Source organism: Schistocerca cancellata, chromosome 11 (assembly GCF_023864275.1).
Source record: "Schistocerca cancellata isolate TAMUIC-IGC-003103 chromosome 11, iqSchCanc2.1, whole genome shotgun sequence".
NCBI classification, from domain to species: Eukaryota; Metazoa; Arthropoda; class Insecta; order Orthoptera; family Acrididae; genus Schistocerca; species Schistocerca cancellata.
The window spans coordinates 42,524,364-42,539,565 of NC_064636.1; the positions used below are offsets into that span (position 1 = coordinate 42,524,364).

Sequence of the window (15,202 nt, forward strand, 5' to 3'; positions counted from 1 at the left end):
CACCTGGTCCTACTCTAAATCCCATGCCACTTTCCTTGACGTTGACCTCCACCTGTCCAATGGCCAGCTTCACACGTCCGTCCACATCAAACCCACCAACAAGCAACAGTACCTCCATTATGACAGCTGCCACCCATTCCACATCAAACGGTCCCTTCCCTACAACCTAGGTCTTCGTGGCAAACGAATCTGCTCCAGTCCGGAATCCTTGAACCATTACACCAACAACCAGAAAACAGCTTTTGCATCCCGTAACTACCCTCCCGACCTGGTACAGAAGCAAATAACCAGAGCCACTTCCTCATCTCCTCAAACCCGGAACCTTCCACAGAAGAACCCCAAAAGTGCCCCACTTGTGACAGGATACTTTCCGGGACTGGATCAGATTCTGAATGTGGCTCTCCAGCAGGGATATGACTTCCTCAAATCCTGCCCTGAAATGAGATCCATCCTTCATGAAATCCTCCCCACTCCACCTAGAGTGTCTTTCCGCCGTCCACCTAACCTTCGTAACCTCTTAGTTCATCCCTATGAAATCCCCAAACCACCTTCCCTACCCTCTGGCTCCTACCCTTGTAACCGCCCCCCGGTGTAAAACCTGTCCCGTGCACCCTCCCACCACCACCTACTCCAGTCCTGTAACCCGGAAGGTGTACACGATCAAAGGCAGAGCCACGTGTGAAAGCACCCACGTGATTTACCAACTGACCTGCCTACACTGTGAAGCGTTCTATGTGGGAATGACCAGCAACAAACTGTCCATTTGCATGAATGGACACAGGCAGACAGTGTTCGTTGGTAATGAGGATCACCCTGTGGCTAAACATGCCTCGGTGCACGGCCAGCACATCTTGGCACAGTGTTACACCGTCCGGGTTATTTGGATACTTCCCACTAACACCAACCTGTCAGAACTCCGGAGATGGGAACTTGCCCTTCAGCATATCCTCTCTTCTCGCTATCCGCCAGGCCTCAATCTCCGCTAATTTCTAATTTCAATTTGCCGCCGCTCATACCTCACCTGTCTTTCAACAACATTTTTGCCTCTGTACTTCCGCCTCGACTGACATCTCTGCCCAAACTCTTTGCCTTTACAAATGTCTGCTTGTGTCTGTGTATATGCAGATGGATATGTGTGTGTGTGCTAGTGTATACCTGTCCTTTTTTCCCCCTAAGATAAGTCTTTCCGCTCCCGGGATTGGAATGACTCCTTACCCTCTCCCTTAAAACCCAAATCCTTTCGTCTTTCCCTCTCCTTCCCTCTTTCTTGACGAGGCAACTGTTGGTTGCGAAAGCTAGAATTTTGTGTGTATGTCTGTGTTTGTTTGTGTGTCTATCGACCTGCCAGTGCTTTTGTTTGGTAAATCTCATCATCTTTCTTTTTAGATATATTTTTCCCACGTGGAATGTTTCCCCATGTATCTTACCAAACGAAAGCGCTGGCACGTCGATAGACACACAAACAAACACACACATACACACAAAATAATATATGTCTGCTTATGCCTGTATATGTGTGGATGGATATGTGTGTGTGTGCGAGTGTATACCTGCCCTTTTTTCCCCCTAAGGTAAGTCTTTCCGCTCCCGGGATTGGAATGACTCCTTACCCTCTCCCTTAAAACCCAAATCCTTTCGTCTTTCCCTCTCCTTCCTTCTTTCCTGACGAGGCAATCGTTGGTTGCGAAAGCCAGAATTTTGTGTGTATGTTTGTGTTTGTTTGTGTGTCTATCGACGTGCCAGCGCTTTCGTTTGGTAAGTCAAATCATCTTTGTTTTTAGATATATTTTTTCCCACGTGGAATGTTTCCTTCTATATATATATATATATATATATATATATATATATATATATATATATATATATACACACTCCTTCCCTCTTTCCTGACGAGGCAACCGTTGGTTGCGAAAGCTAGAATTTTGTGTGTATGTTTGTGTTTGTTTGTGTGTCTATCGACCTGCCAGCGCTTTTGTTTGGTAAGTCTCATCATCTTTATATACACACACACACACACACACACACACACATATATATATATATATATATATATATATATATATATATATATATATATAATAGAGGGAAACATTCCACGAGGGAAAAATATATTTAAAAAGAAAGATGATGAGACTTACCCAACAAAAGCGCTGGCAGGTCGATAGACACACAAATAAACACAAACATACACACAAAACTCTAGCTTTCGCAACCAACGGTTGCCTCGTCAGGAAAGAGGGAAGGAGAAGGAAAGACAAAAGGATTGGGTAGACACACAAATAAACACAAACATACACACAAACATACACACAAAATCCTTTTGTCTTTCCTTCTCCTTCCCTCTTTCCTGACGAGGCAACCGTTGGTTGCGAAAGCTAGAGTTTTGTGTGTATGTTTGTGTTTATTTGTGTGTCTATCGACCTGCCAGCGCTTTTGTTGGGTAAGTCTCTATATATATATATATATATATATATATATATATATATATATATATACGCCAAAATGAGACTATTTTGTTTAAGATAGTAACATCAAAGACAGAAGAAGTAAAAAATAGAGAAACATAATAGGCAGTGAAGTTATACTGGTTAATATAGTAATATAATATAGAAAATAGCAAAAAGTCAGGTACTGTTTAGTGAAGTGGAAGTTTTAATGTGCACTGGGAAATCCGAAGCCTGCCAAATTCGCATGTAAATATGAAATGTGTAGAGGAAATGCACATAACACTGAACTGCAGATGCAGCCTTCCTTAGCATTGGTGCAAAATTTTGCAAATATATTAGTCAAATCTTTTCACTGGTTTCTCATTATAATCGAGGAGGAAATTTAAAAGTAGAATGTTAATTACTGATGATAAACATAGTCGAAGAAGGGTTAGCATTTATATGCAGGTTATTAACAGTTGAAGACATTTGCTGTAGTGAATGTTCCACGTTTCAATAGCTGCTATATATCAGACAGTTTCTGATGTCTGCAGTGACATAGGCAAAGCATGTCAAGGATTTTATTAGAGTATGTTAAAGGAATTGATAAAATCTGCTGTACAGTTTGTTAGACGAGAGACAGCATGGTCCGCCGGCTGCTGTGGCCAAGCGGTTCTGGGCACTTCAGTCTGGAACCGCGCGACCGTTACGGTCGCAGGTTCGAATCCTGCCTCGGGCGTGGATGTGTGTGATGCCCTTAGGTTAGTTAGGTTTAAATAGTTCTAAGTTCTAGGGGACTGATTACCACAGGTTAAGTCCCATAGTGCTCAGAGCAATCTGAACCATTTGAACCAGATAGCATGGTCCCAGGTAAAACATTTTTAATGGTACTAATAAATCAAATGATCATCACAAGTCTTTAAAGTAACAGTGCTACATTAGCCATTTATTTACAGATACCATAAATGGGAGCACTGATTCTGATGAGGTCTTTTGTTTACTTCTAATTATCACAATACATACATACTGACACATGCTTACTTTCAATAACATTTATTGTGGTCTTACTTTCTCATAAAAGAATTACAAAGCTTGACCTTAGTCACTCCATTCCTGCCTGATGCAAGCCTCTGATGAATTTATGATCTTCCTCACAGCCTCAGTACGAGCTTTGAGTGCTTTGGCAGTTTTCTACCGATCATATTTATTTTCCTTTTACACTTGTTCTGTGGACCTCTTTGACCCCAGAAGCAGCTATGGTGTCTATAGTCTTCTATCAACAACATTACATTCTCATCAGACCACTCCACTGCTCATGTAATTCTACACACATGTGAACAACAATGAAACAGACAAGTTAGAAAGAGGAAAGCTTTCTGTACTGCTAGCGCTACATGAGGAGGTTATGAACTTCCTCTTATGGTTCACCAAAAGACTGAAAACTTGTGGAACACAAGTGAATGCAAGTTCATATGAACCACTCAAGACAAAATGCAGTTTAAACAGTGAATTGGTAGACATTATGCTGCTTGATCCAGTATTGTTCAGTGTAAGCTTATTTTGGATTTATTGCCTTAATCAGTACATCTACAAAAAATTGCATTTATTTATGTATAGCATAATATATGATTTATAAAGGTTTGCTACATTGGATGTTGTACTCATGTCCTGATGTTGTACACGGACATACACCAACTTGGAGTAAATTTTCACTGCTGTCCATAGTTGTTGGATGTAATATTTTTTCAGTAACATTTTAAAGTTGTTCAATGATTTGATGTTGCACCTATGTTTTAATTTGTTTGTTATTATTCTGACACTCACAGAAATTCAAGTTTGGCAGCTAGTTGTTTGCACAAAGATATTTATGTTGTTGTGGGTCATGTATCTATTGAACTGTTATTTGTGTGTTTCCATTCTCTGGTATTTTGGTTATTCATCATCCACATAAAATTGCAATAAAGTTTTTAAGAACTGTGTGTAACTGAAATCGGTTTGTATATTTAGTATACTGTTGGGATAATCCTTAGTATGTTTGTGTATATTTCAAATCCGTCCAAAATATCCACGATTGGATCTTTGTGATTTTGTGCAGGATTTGTAGTGCATTTTCAAAGTTGTCAACTTTGTGTCTTTCATTTTAGAGATGTGTAAAGAGGTGGATTGGTTGTTATTTGTTTCTCTCGTGTGTTCTCTGAATCTGACAATGAAAATTTTTCCCATCTGTCCTACATAAAAAGTAGTGCAGTATTGCAGTTAATTTTATATAGTATAAACGAAGAAATTTCGTTGTCAGATTCAGAGAAGACACGAGAGAAACAAATAGCAACCAAGCCACCTTCTTTACACACCTCAAAAATGAAAAACATTAAGTTGACAACATTGAAAACACTCTACAAATCCCACATAAAATTCCAAAAGGTCCAGTTATGAAGATTTTGGTGGAATTTGAAGTGCACAGACACACTAAGGATTATCCCCACAGTGTATTAATGAACAAACTGATTTCAATCACATGCAGTTTTTAAAAACTTTTATTGTAATTTTATATGTTGTTGTTGTTGTGGTCTTCAGTCCTGAGACTGGTTTGACGCAGCTCTCCATGCTACTCTATCCTGTGCAAGCTTCTTCTTCATCTCCCAGTACCTACTGCAGCCTACATCCTTCTGAATCCTGCAGCCTACATCCTTCTGAATCTGCTTAGTGTATTCATCTCTTGGTCTCCCTCTACGATTTTTACCCTCCATGCTGTCCTCCAGTACTAAATTTGTGAACCCTTGATGCCTCAGAACATATCCTACCAACCAGTCCCTTAAACGGATAACAAATAACCAAAACACCAGAAATTAGAAACACATCAATAACAGTTCGATAGATACATCACCCAAAACAACATAAATATGTTTTAGTAAACAACTAGCTGTCAAACTACAACTGTCAAAACAGTAAAAAACATAATGCATGTGCAACATCAAATCATCAAACAATCTTAAAACAGTACTGAAAAAGAATTGCATCCAACAACTACTGACAGCATTAATAGTCTATTCAAAGTTCACACATTTCCGTCTACATCAGGATGTGAGTACAACATCCACTATAAAAAACCCTTTATAAATTATATATTATGTAAAATATAAATACATGAAATTGAATGCAATAAAGCCAAAATAATTTCCTATGCAAAAATAAAATATCAAGCAGCATAATGTCTCCTAATTCTCTGCATTAGGTCCTACTGTGACATAACATATGCTGCAGGTCCCATAATACAGAGAAAGAATACAGTTTATTACCACATGCCTATGTTTACATTAGAGAGAATTCTTGTTCAGTGTTACGCATTCACTTGTGTTCAGTTTGGTGTAAAGGGAGTCCCATACGGCTCCCTCCGTACATCTGGCAAGAGAGTCGACTAGAATTGTTTCCCTCGTCTCGCAGTGTACGGAGTGGTCGTCCGCAAGCCGCAGCCGCAGCAGCAGCAGCCGGTGCAGCTGTCCCCGGACCGCTGGCAGTACCGCGCCGCGTTCCCGTCCCCCACCGGCAGGTGGCCGCAGTCCGAGTCCGAATCCGGCAGCGAGGCGGGCGAGATCCAGCGCATCCTGGGCCGCGGCCGCAGCAGACCAGGTAGGGACGCCGATCCGTCTGCGACTGCGACTGCGCCCGCGCGCGAGCGCCGAGCTGTCTGTGTGCTGTCGTGAGCTGTGGAGTGGATGTGTCTGCGGTTGTGAGTCGTGCAGTGACCTCGCACGACATTGCGGGTTCCTCCGAAGGTCGAGGGCACTCGCTCCGAGAGTTGAGCACACTGCAGAAGGAGAGAGGAGGAAAAGGGGAAGGGGGGCCTCGAAGGTTAAACTCTGCAAAATTTGTTTAGGATAATAATTTATACAAAGTAATGTTCACATTCTCATTTGCAAGTAATGTAGCTACGATGTCTGTAGCTGCGTATTTCAGCTTCCTGATTTGCTGCACGATAAAAATTTGTTGGAAAAATTAACTAAGAAATTGATTTTGCATAAAACTATTTCAAAACTGTGTACGTTTTAAAACTATTTCAGAATTGTGTACGTTTGATTAATAAAAACCCATCAATTGTCAGTATTTCACTTTTGATCTCACTGGTTTCCCCAGCACACTTCATTAATGGTGTACTTTCGGGTGTACAGCTGGGTTTTTGTTTCTGTGTTCTGCACAATATTTCGAAGTTTGAGCCAGCCGTCTGCTAGTTGTGCTTGACGTGGACCCACTGCCTGTAGTCCGACCGCACTGTCAACAGTTGTCAGCCTAATGTTGTTATTTGTAGCTGAGGTCAATTCCCGACACCCATTATACCATTTGAGGAACTTTTGTTTTTCAGAGCCCACACTGATATTCCGTGAAACACAAATTCTCTCATTGTTTTCAAGCTATCGTGGATGTAGCTGGTGAATTCTTAGTAAATCGAGTGGTGGACCGTGAAGTGTCCCTTACGGGGACACGGGGAAATCATTGATCAAATTTCAACAAGTTTATTGACAAGCAAAAATACGTCTGCTTCAATAGCAGGAACAAAAGGCACAAAATACAGCAACTCACGAGGTACAGGTACAGATGCTTGACAGCGCTGCTACCAAGAAGTTGCGCGACTGTTTCTAGTCTGTCGTAACACCACTAGGAACTTAGAAGCAATACAGGGTGTTACAAAAAGGTACGGCCAAACTTTCAGGAAACATTCCTCACACACAAATAGAGAAAAGATGTTATGTGGACATGTGCCCGGAAACGCTTAATTTCAACGTTAGAGCTCATTTTAGTTTCGTCAGTATGTTCTTCCACCTACGCTCAATGGAGCACGTTATCATGATTTCATACGGGATACTCTACCTGTGCTGCTAGAACATGTGCCTTTACAAGTACAACACAACATGTGGTTCATGCACGATGGAGCTCCTGCACATTTCAGTCGAAGTGTTCGTACGCTTCTCAACAACAGATTCGGTGACCGACGGATTGGTAGAGGCGGACCAATTCCGTGGCCTCCACGCTCTCCTGACCTCAACCCTCTTGACTTTCATTTATGGGGGCATTTGAAAGCTCTCGTCTACGCAACCCCGGTACCAAATGTAGAGACTCTTCGTGCTCGTATTGTGGACGGCTGTGATAGAATACGCCATTCTCCAGGGCTGCATCAGCGCATCAGGGATTCCGTGCGACGGAGGGTGGATGCACGTATCCTCGCTAACGGAGGACATTCTGAACATTTCCTGTAACAAAGTGTTTGAAGTCACGCTGGTACGTTCTGTTGCTGTGTGTTTCCATTCCATGATTAATGTGATTTGAAGAGAAGTAATAAAATGAGCTCTAACATGGAAAGTAGGCGGTCCGGACACATGTCCACATAACATATTTTCTTTCTTTGTGTGTGAGGAATGCTTCCTGAAAGTTTGGCCGAACCTTTTTGTAACACCCTGTATACACTTGGCGGGAAGTAATCCAGCTTCTCAGAATGTCACCCAGATTAGGTACAATACAGTTTCAGAAAAGTCTATTCTTAACATAGTCTCAGTCCACAGAGGAAAACTGCGACGAAAGAGCTCAGAACAGCAGCATTGGTTCCTACAGTGGTCTTTGACAGCGTCCTAAGACGACGAGGTGTGTAGCACCCGCGGGAGGCCGAGAGAGGCTCTCAAAGCCGGAAGAACTGGCCTTTATAGCCGCCAGTAGCAGAATATTCGTGATACTATTTTCTTCTCACGTGGTGTGCAGATGCGAATAGGTTCTTCGGAAGTGGCAGCCTCTGCCAACACTGGTACCGCCGCCTTGTGTCTGTGACTACTTCTTCTTTTTCTTCTTCTTCTTCAATAACGCTACAGCCCTCAGTGAGCCTTGGCTTCTTCAATGATCTGCCTCCACACTTATTGGCTATTTGCTGCTCTTTTTCACCCTAAGAGTTGCATACTGATGAGATCCACTATTATGTTGTCAGTGTATCTACTTCTAGGTCTCCCTTTTCGGCTTTCATCATTTTCTTTGGAATTCTATCCTCTGCCATTCTCTCCACACATCCACCGTACTCGCTGTGATTTCACAAATTTCACTATGTCCCTACCTTGTATTAACTCTTGTAATTTGACATTGTAACATATCCTCGAGCCTTCTTCATCCCTTATTAGACCATATATTTTGCACAGTATTTTCCATTCAAAGGTTCCTAGTGCATTTTTATCATGTTCTGTCAATGTCCATGCCTCTGACCCGTATGTGATAACTGAGCGGACTAGGGAGTTATATATCAGCAGTTTTGTTTTTCTTGTAACAAGGCTATTTTTGAAAAACTGCATATTTGCAAAGTAAGCTCTGTTTCCTGCTCGTATTATTTCCCTTATAGCCTTTCCGGTACTGTTTTCATTTGTTATTAGGGCTCAAAGTACAAGGGCTGGAACTTTAATAGTGGCAACTATTTATTTACAGCTCGTACAAAACAGATACGTGTTTCAAAGTTAGTAGTCACCAGCATCAATGCTGTTCGTTTTTGGAACAAAACCTATGACCAGCATACAGACAGAAGTGACGACACTTTCTGCAGGACCTGACCATCATTTTGCAGGACAATGCTCAAGCGTGTACAATGCAAGCTGTTACTGATTTGTTTGACTGTGGGGCTGCTAAGTGCTATACCACCTACTGCACTCCCCTGAATTAACCCCTCGTGTGTTAATTCGATTTCTAAATTGAAGGAAACACTTCACGGCATTCGCTTCAGAACTGCTACAGAACTATCAACACAACTGGCACTGCTAAGAGTATCCTACAACTTCCACATCGCTGGCAACGGGTTATACACAATGCTGGTGACTACTTTGAAGGTCAGTAAAACTTTGAAACATGTATCTAATTTGTACGAGCTGTAAATGAATAGCTGCCACTATTAAAGTTCCATCCCTCGTAGTTACAAGAGGACTCTCCTTTGAAGCATTTCCCGTTGATGTTTGGGCCTTTGGAGGTTCTTCTGGCCTCAGATTATGACATTACCATATATTTTGTTTTGTTTTCATTTACTATGAGGCCAATTTTTAAGGCTTCTGTTTCCATAGCCCGGTATGTTTCTTGGAGCGTATTGATATTTCTTCCTAGTATAGCAGTGTCATCAGCGTATGGTCTGCTCGTGGTTGCAACACGGAAAGCTCACAATGCTGAGGCGTGCAGGGGCTATGTAGACTACACGTGTGACCGAGAGGTTGCAACTCTCTTTTTCATAGTTCTCTGACATAGCGGACCCCAAGCTCATTTGAAGTGAAACCTCCACCCATGTTCATCAGGTTTTTTGACATCTTTATTTCAATAGACTCCTTCATCGCACTGTACCAGAATACTGACATTTGCACCATGTCTGAAACAACCGAGCAAATCAGCTGTTGCCGAGTACTGCCTCAAATATAATCATGAAATCAAAAACAATGGGACATGTACATCTACATCTACGTGATTACTGTGCTATTCACAATAAAGTGCCTGGCAGAGGGTTCAATGAACCACCTTCAAGCTGTCTCTCTACCGTTCCACTCTCGAACGGCATGCGGGAAAAACGAGCACTTAAATTTTTCTGTGCGAGTCCTGATTTCTCTTATTTTATCGTGATGATCATTTCTCCCTATGTGGATGGGTGCCGACAGAATGTTTTCGCAATCGGAGGAGAAAACTGGTGATTGAAATTTCATGAGAAGATCCCGTCACAAAAACGCCTTTGTTTTATTGATTGCCACTCCAATTCACGTCTCATGTCTGTGACACCATCTCCCCTGTTTCGCGATAATACAAAACTAGCTGCCCTTCTTTGTACTTTTTCGATGTCATCCGTCAGTCCCACCTGATGCAAATCCCACACCGCACAGCAATATTCCAGAATAGGGCAGACAAGCATGGTGTAAGCAGTCTCTTTAGTAGACCTGTTGCACCTTCTAAGTATTCTGCCAATGATTCGCAGTCTCTGGTTTGCCCCACCCACAATATTATCTATGTGATAGCTCCAATTTAGGTTATTTGTAATTTTAATGGCTAAGTATTTAGTTGAATTTACAGCCTTCAGATTTGTGTGACTTATCGCGTAATCGAAATTTAGCTGATTTCTTTTAGTACTCATGTGAAAAACTTCACACTTTTCCTTATTCAGGGTCAATTGCCACTTTTTGCACCATACAGAAATCTTATCTAAATCATTTTGCAAATCGTTTTGATCATCTGATGACTTTACAAGGCGGTAAATGACAGCATCATCTGCAAACAATCTAAGACTGCTACTCAAATTGACTCCTATGTCGTTAACATAGGTCAGGAGCAATAGAGAGCCTATAACACTTCCTTGGGGAACGCCAGATATTACTTCTGTTTTACTTGATGACTTTCCATCTATTACTACAAAATGTGACCTTACTGACAGGAAATCACGAATCCAGTCACACAACTGAGGCGATATTCTGTAGGCACGCAGTTTGGTTAGAAGATGCTTGTGAGGAACGGTGTTGAAAGCCGCCTGGAAATCTAAAAATATGGAATCAATTTGACACCCCTTGTCGATAGCACTTATTACTTCGTGAGAATAAAGAGCTAGTTGTGTTTCACAAGAACGATATTTTCTGAAACCATGCTGATCATGTGTCAATAAATCGTTTTCTTCGAGGTACTTCATAATGTTGGAATACAGTATATGTTACAAAACCTTACTGCAAATCGACGTTAGTGATATGGGCCTGTAATTCAGTGGATTACTCCTACATTCCTTTCTGGATATCGGTGTGACCTGAGCAATTTTCCAGTCATTAGGTACGGATATTTCTGAGAGTGAGTGGTTGTATATAATTGCTAAATATGGAGCTATTTTATCAGCATACTCTGAGAGGAACCTGACTGGTATACAATCTGGACTAGAGGCCTTGCCCTTATTAAGTGATTTAAGCTGTTTCGTTACTCCGAGGATGTCTACTTCTATATATTTCTCATCTTGGCAATTGTTCTTCATTGGAATTCAGGAATATTTACTTCGTCTTCTTTGGTGAAGGAGATTCGGAAAACCGTGTTTAATAACTCTGCTTTAGTGGCACTGTCATCAGTCACTTCACCGTTGTTAACGCGTAGTTAAGGTATTGATTGCGTCTTGCCACTGGTGTGCTTCATGTACGACCAGAATCTCTTTGGGTTTTCTGCCAGATTTTGAGACAGAATTTCATTGTGGAAATTATTAAAAGCATCTCGCATTGAAGTACGCACCATATTTCAAACTTCTGTAAACTTTGCCAATCTTGGGGATTTTGTGTTCTTTTAAATTAACCTGTGGTGCAAATGAAAAGATTCAGTGAAAACGTGCTTAAGGAGTCTAAACATCTCACGAAACATAATGAAATAGATGGAGGTATCAATTTAAATGAGGCTCGGAGTACATAGCTTGATTTATTAAGCTTTCGCCAGTCGCCATATCAACCAGAGCAAGAAAACTCTACATTTCATAGAACATCAGTGCAGGTTCTGAAAAAGAAAGATCATCGAACAAGGTTTGTGGAAGGATGCAGGACTTCCCGCCTATAGAACCCAACATGTTTATAACCAGGTGAAAACAACAGATGTAAAGTACTTTTGGAAGTACACTAAGGAAGGGTTATAGTGCCTGTACTATTTATAATAAATAAAAATGATCTAGTAGATCAAGTTGGAAACTGGTTTGAGTCTCTGCAGCAAGTACATGTAATGGCACGTTGCAGCACCTGAAGGTGATGGTCTGCATATCCCAATCTGCCCTCTGAGTCTCATAGTTCGATGGCTTGTTGAAATAATATAATGACTTTTCTGGAGACTAGAAATCTTCTCTGTAGGAATCAGCATGGGTTTCAAAAAAGACGATCGTGTGAAACCCAGCTGGTGCTATTCGTCCACGAGACTCAGAGGGCCACAGACACGGGTTCCCAGGTAGATGCCGTGTTTCTTGACTTCCGCAAGACGTTTGATACAGTTCCCCATAGTCGTTTAATGAACAAAGTAAGAGCATATGGACTATTAGACCAATTGTGTGATTGGATTGACGCGTTCCTAGATAACAGGACGCAGCATGTCATTCTCAGTGGAGAGATGTCTTCCGAAGTAAGAGAGATTCTATCAACCCTATCTTGTACGGATCCCACACTGCTGAGCAGTATTCAAGCAGTGGGCGAACAAGTGTACTGTAACCTACTTCCTTTGTTTTCGGATTGCATTTCCTTAGGATTCTTCCAACGAATCTCAGTCTGGCATCTGCTTAACCAACGATCAACTTTATATGATCATTCCATTTTAAATCACTCCTAATGCCTACTATCAGATAATTTATGGAATTAACTGCTTCCAGTAGCTGACCTGCTATATTGTAGCTAAATGATAAAGGATCTTTCTTTCTATGTATTTGCAGCTCATTATACTTGTCTACATTGAGATTCAATTGCCATTCCCTGCACCATGCATCAATTCGTTGCAGATCCTCCTGCATTTCAGTACAATTTTCCATTGTTACAACCTCTTGATATACCACAGCATCATCCACAAAAAGCCTCAGTGAACTTCCGATGTTATCCACAAGGTCATTTATGTATATTGTGAATAGCAACGGTCCTACGACACACCCCTGCGGCTGCAAATTGTGAGCTTTGTTGAAACTTTGTGCGCAACGCTCGTCTTCTCAACCTTTTCTGCCGGTCACTGGAATGGCCCAAGAATGACCTCAGAGCCCAGACGACAGGCATTATTTGTTCTAACGTGCACAACAGTCTGCTGTTGGTTGCACCCTGTTCCCTAAATGGCTGCTGGAATAGTGTCTTCAACATACTGAATGAGGCTCCCAGGCATATACTCAGAGCACACCTGGTGGCCTTTTCTGTCCCCTGCTGCTATTTCCCAAAGGGGTACCATCATACGCTGTACATTTGAAATGCTGATGATTAATTGACCCTACCCTTTTGCGTTCGCCTCCTCTTGACACTGGGCAAAACAGGTTTAAACCACATGAAGTGAGTACCACTGACTCAGCTAATTAGTTTTATGAAAAATTGGAATACGTTCCTGAAAACTTGGAATGTCAGTCTTTCTAATGGTGTATGTTAATTTATCTAAATATGCAGATTATCTCACAAGGAATTCTGCAGGGTGAACTGTACTGTTTATTAGCAAAGCTCTCATGAAAATTACATTCACTACAAGAATCAGTACAGTAGAAATAATAAAATGAATAAATCTAAGTGAATTTCAGTCTAGATAACTTTTTGAACTCTTTAAGATACGCCACATAGAATTTGCAGAAGTACATTACCATGTTAAGGTACAGGTTAGAAAAAATATTAGTTATTTTCAAAAGTTGAAATCATAACATATAGAGTAATTTCAACTTGCCACATCTCAGACTCCTTCATAATGTTGTGTAAAAATGGAAACAACTTGGCTGTACACCCAGAAATTCATCATTAGTATTTTAAGTTTTTTCAGGTCTTTATTTCAGATGCGTATTTCCACGATCAGGGTTTTACAAACAGTCACTTGAGGTTTTTCCATTGTAGGCTATTGAAACAGATGCACTGGAAGCAGGCTACTTTTTATGTAAATGGTAAAACACAAGAGGGGCGGGAGTAGTGGGGGTGGGGGGTGGGCAACTTGTATCAGTTTTATAGCAAAGCCACAATAGTTATGAGATACTTCTGGCTACATTTGCTGCTAGTCAGTATCCATTATGTACTGTAGCTTTCATCAAACTCACCACTGAACTGGTACATCTGTTGTTGAACACGCTGCAAGTGTGGCTAGTGAAGATAATTTTTTAGGGGAGGGAGGAAAAAGGCAGGTGGACTTCCCCACCTGCACACTGCTCAACAATCCTGTGGATAAACATACAAATTACAATGATACAAAATATGGCAGAATCTGTTTCACTGGGTCTGCGCTGAAATTCTTTGTTCCCACTACACCAATGTATGTATTAACAGGTAGAAGTATGAAAACATTGAGAATAAACATGCTAAATGATCAAACATATTCACTTAATGATCTTTTGTTCTATAGATATTGTACGTAAATAAACAAGACTGTTGCAAGAGACTACAACTTTTCCTCCTGAGAAATTATGTTAATCGTAATTAAAAGAACAGAGTGTTTTAACAATTAATTTTTGTGGTGAGTTGACTTTGAGGGAATAAAAGAAGATAAGATGATATTGGAGTTCACAATGGGTGGGGGCTTTTTAAGCCAAAGTTTCTTGAAAGTATTGAGAACTCCTGTGTATTTGCTATGTGTTTCCATTACATACATGGTGTCGCTAAGTGACTGCAAATTTATCAATATTCCAGGATGTCTAGTTTGCAACTTCTGTATGTATAAATAGTACTTTTCTCTTTGACAAACAATTTTAAACAGCTGTAAATATTGATGACATGCAGTTGTCTGTATACTTTATTGTGCCAATTTCAGTCTTAGACCACCTTCTGAAAGTACAGTACTAGATTGTAACAGTTTTGGAGCCTTCAAACTGATTTGATGTATGACATTTATTCACCATTATGATGGGCCAGGACTGAAACCTATTTAAAGTCAGACAGCTGTGTGTCGTGAATGTTTCCAAGTATATGTCAAGTATTAAACCGTGACAGCCGGTTTTTAAAAGCATTATCTTTAAACCAAGTTGTCTTATTACACTGACAGTAATAACTTTACCTGATTGAAGAGTAGAAATCAAGTGATTCCAGAAGGATGAGAACATTTTTGTGGCTTTGTGGGGCAGAGGAAATGGGATT

The 15,202-nt window shown here is 40.8% G+C and overlaps 1 protein-coding gene across 1 annotated transcript in view; it reads left to right on the top strand.

The window, feature by feature from the left end:
- Positions 1-15,202, top strand: part of LOC126108164 (uncharacterized) — a 193,784-nt gene that overhangs the window by 138,201 nt on the left and 40,381 nt on the right. The window contains exon 14 of the mRNA XM_049913407.1: positions 5,868-6,053. Within this exon, the coding sequence (XP_049769364.1) occupies positions 5,868-6,053 (186 nt within the window). The remainder of the gene's footprint in view (positions 1-5,867; positions 6,054-15,202) is intronic.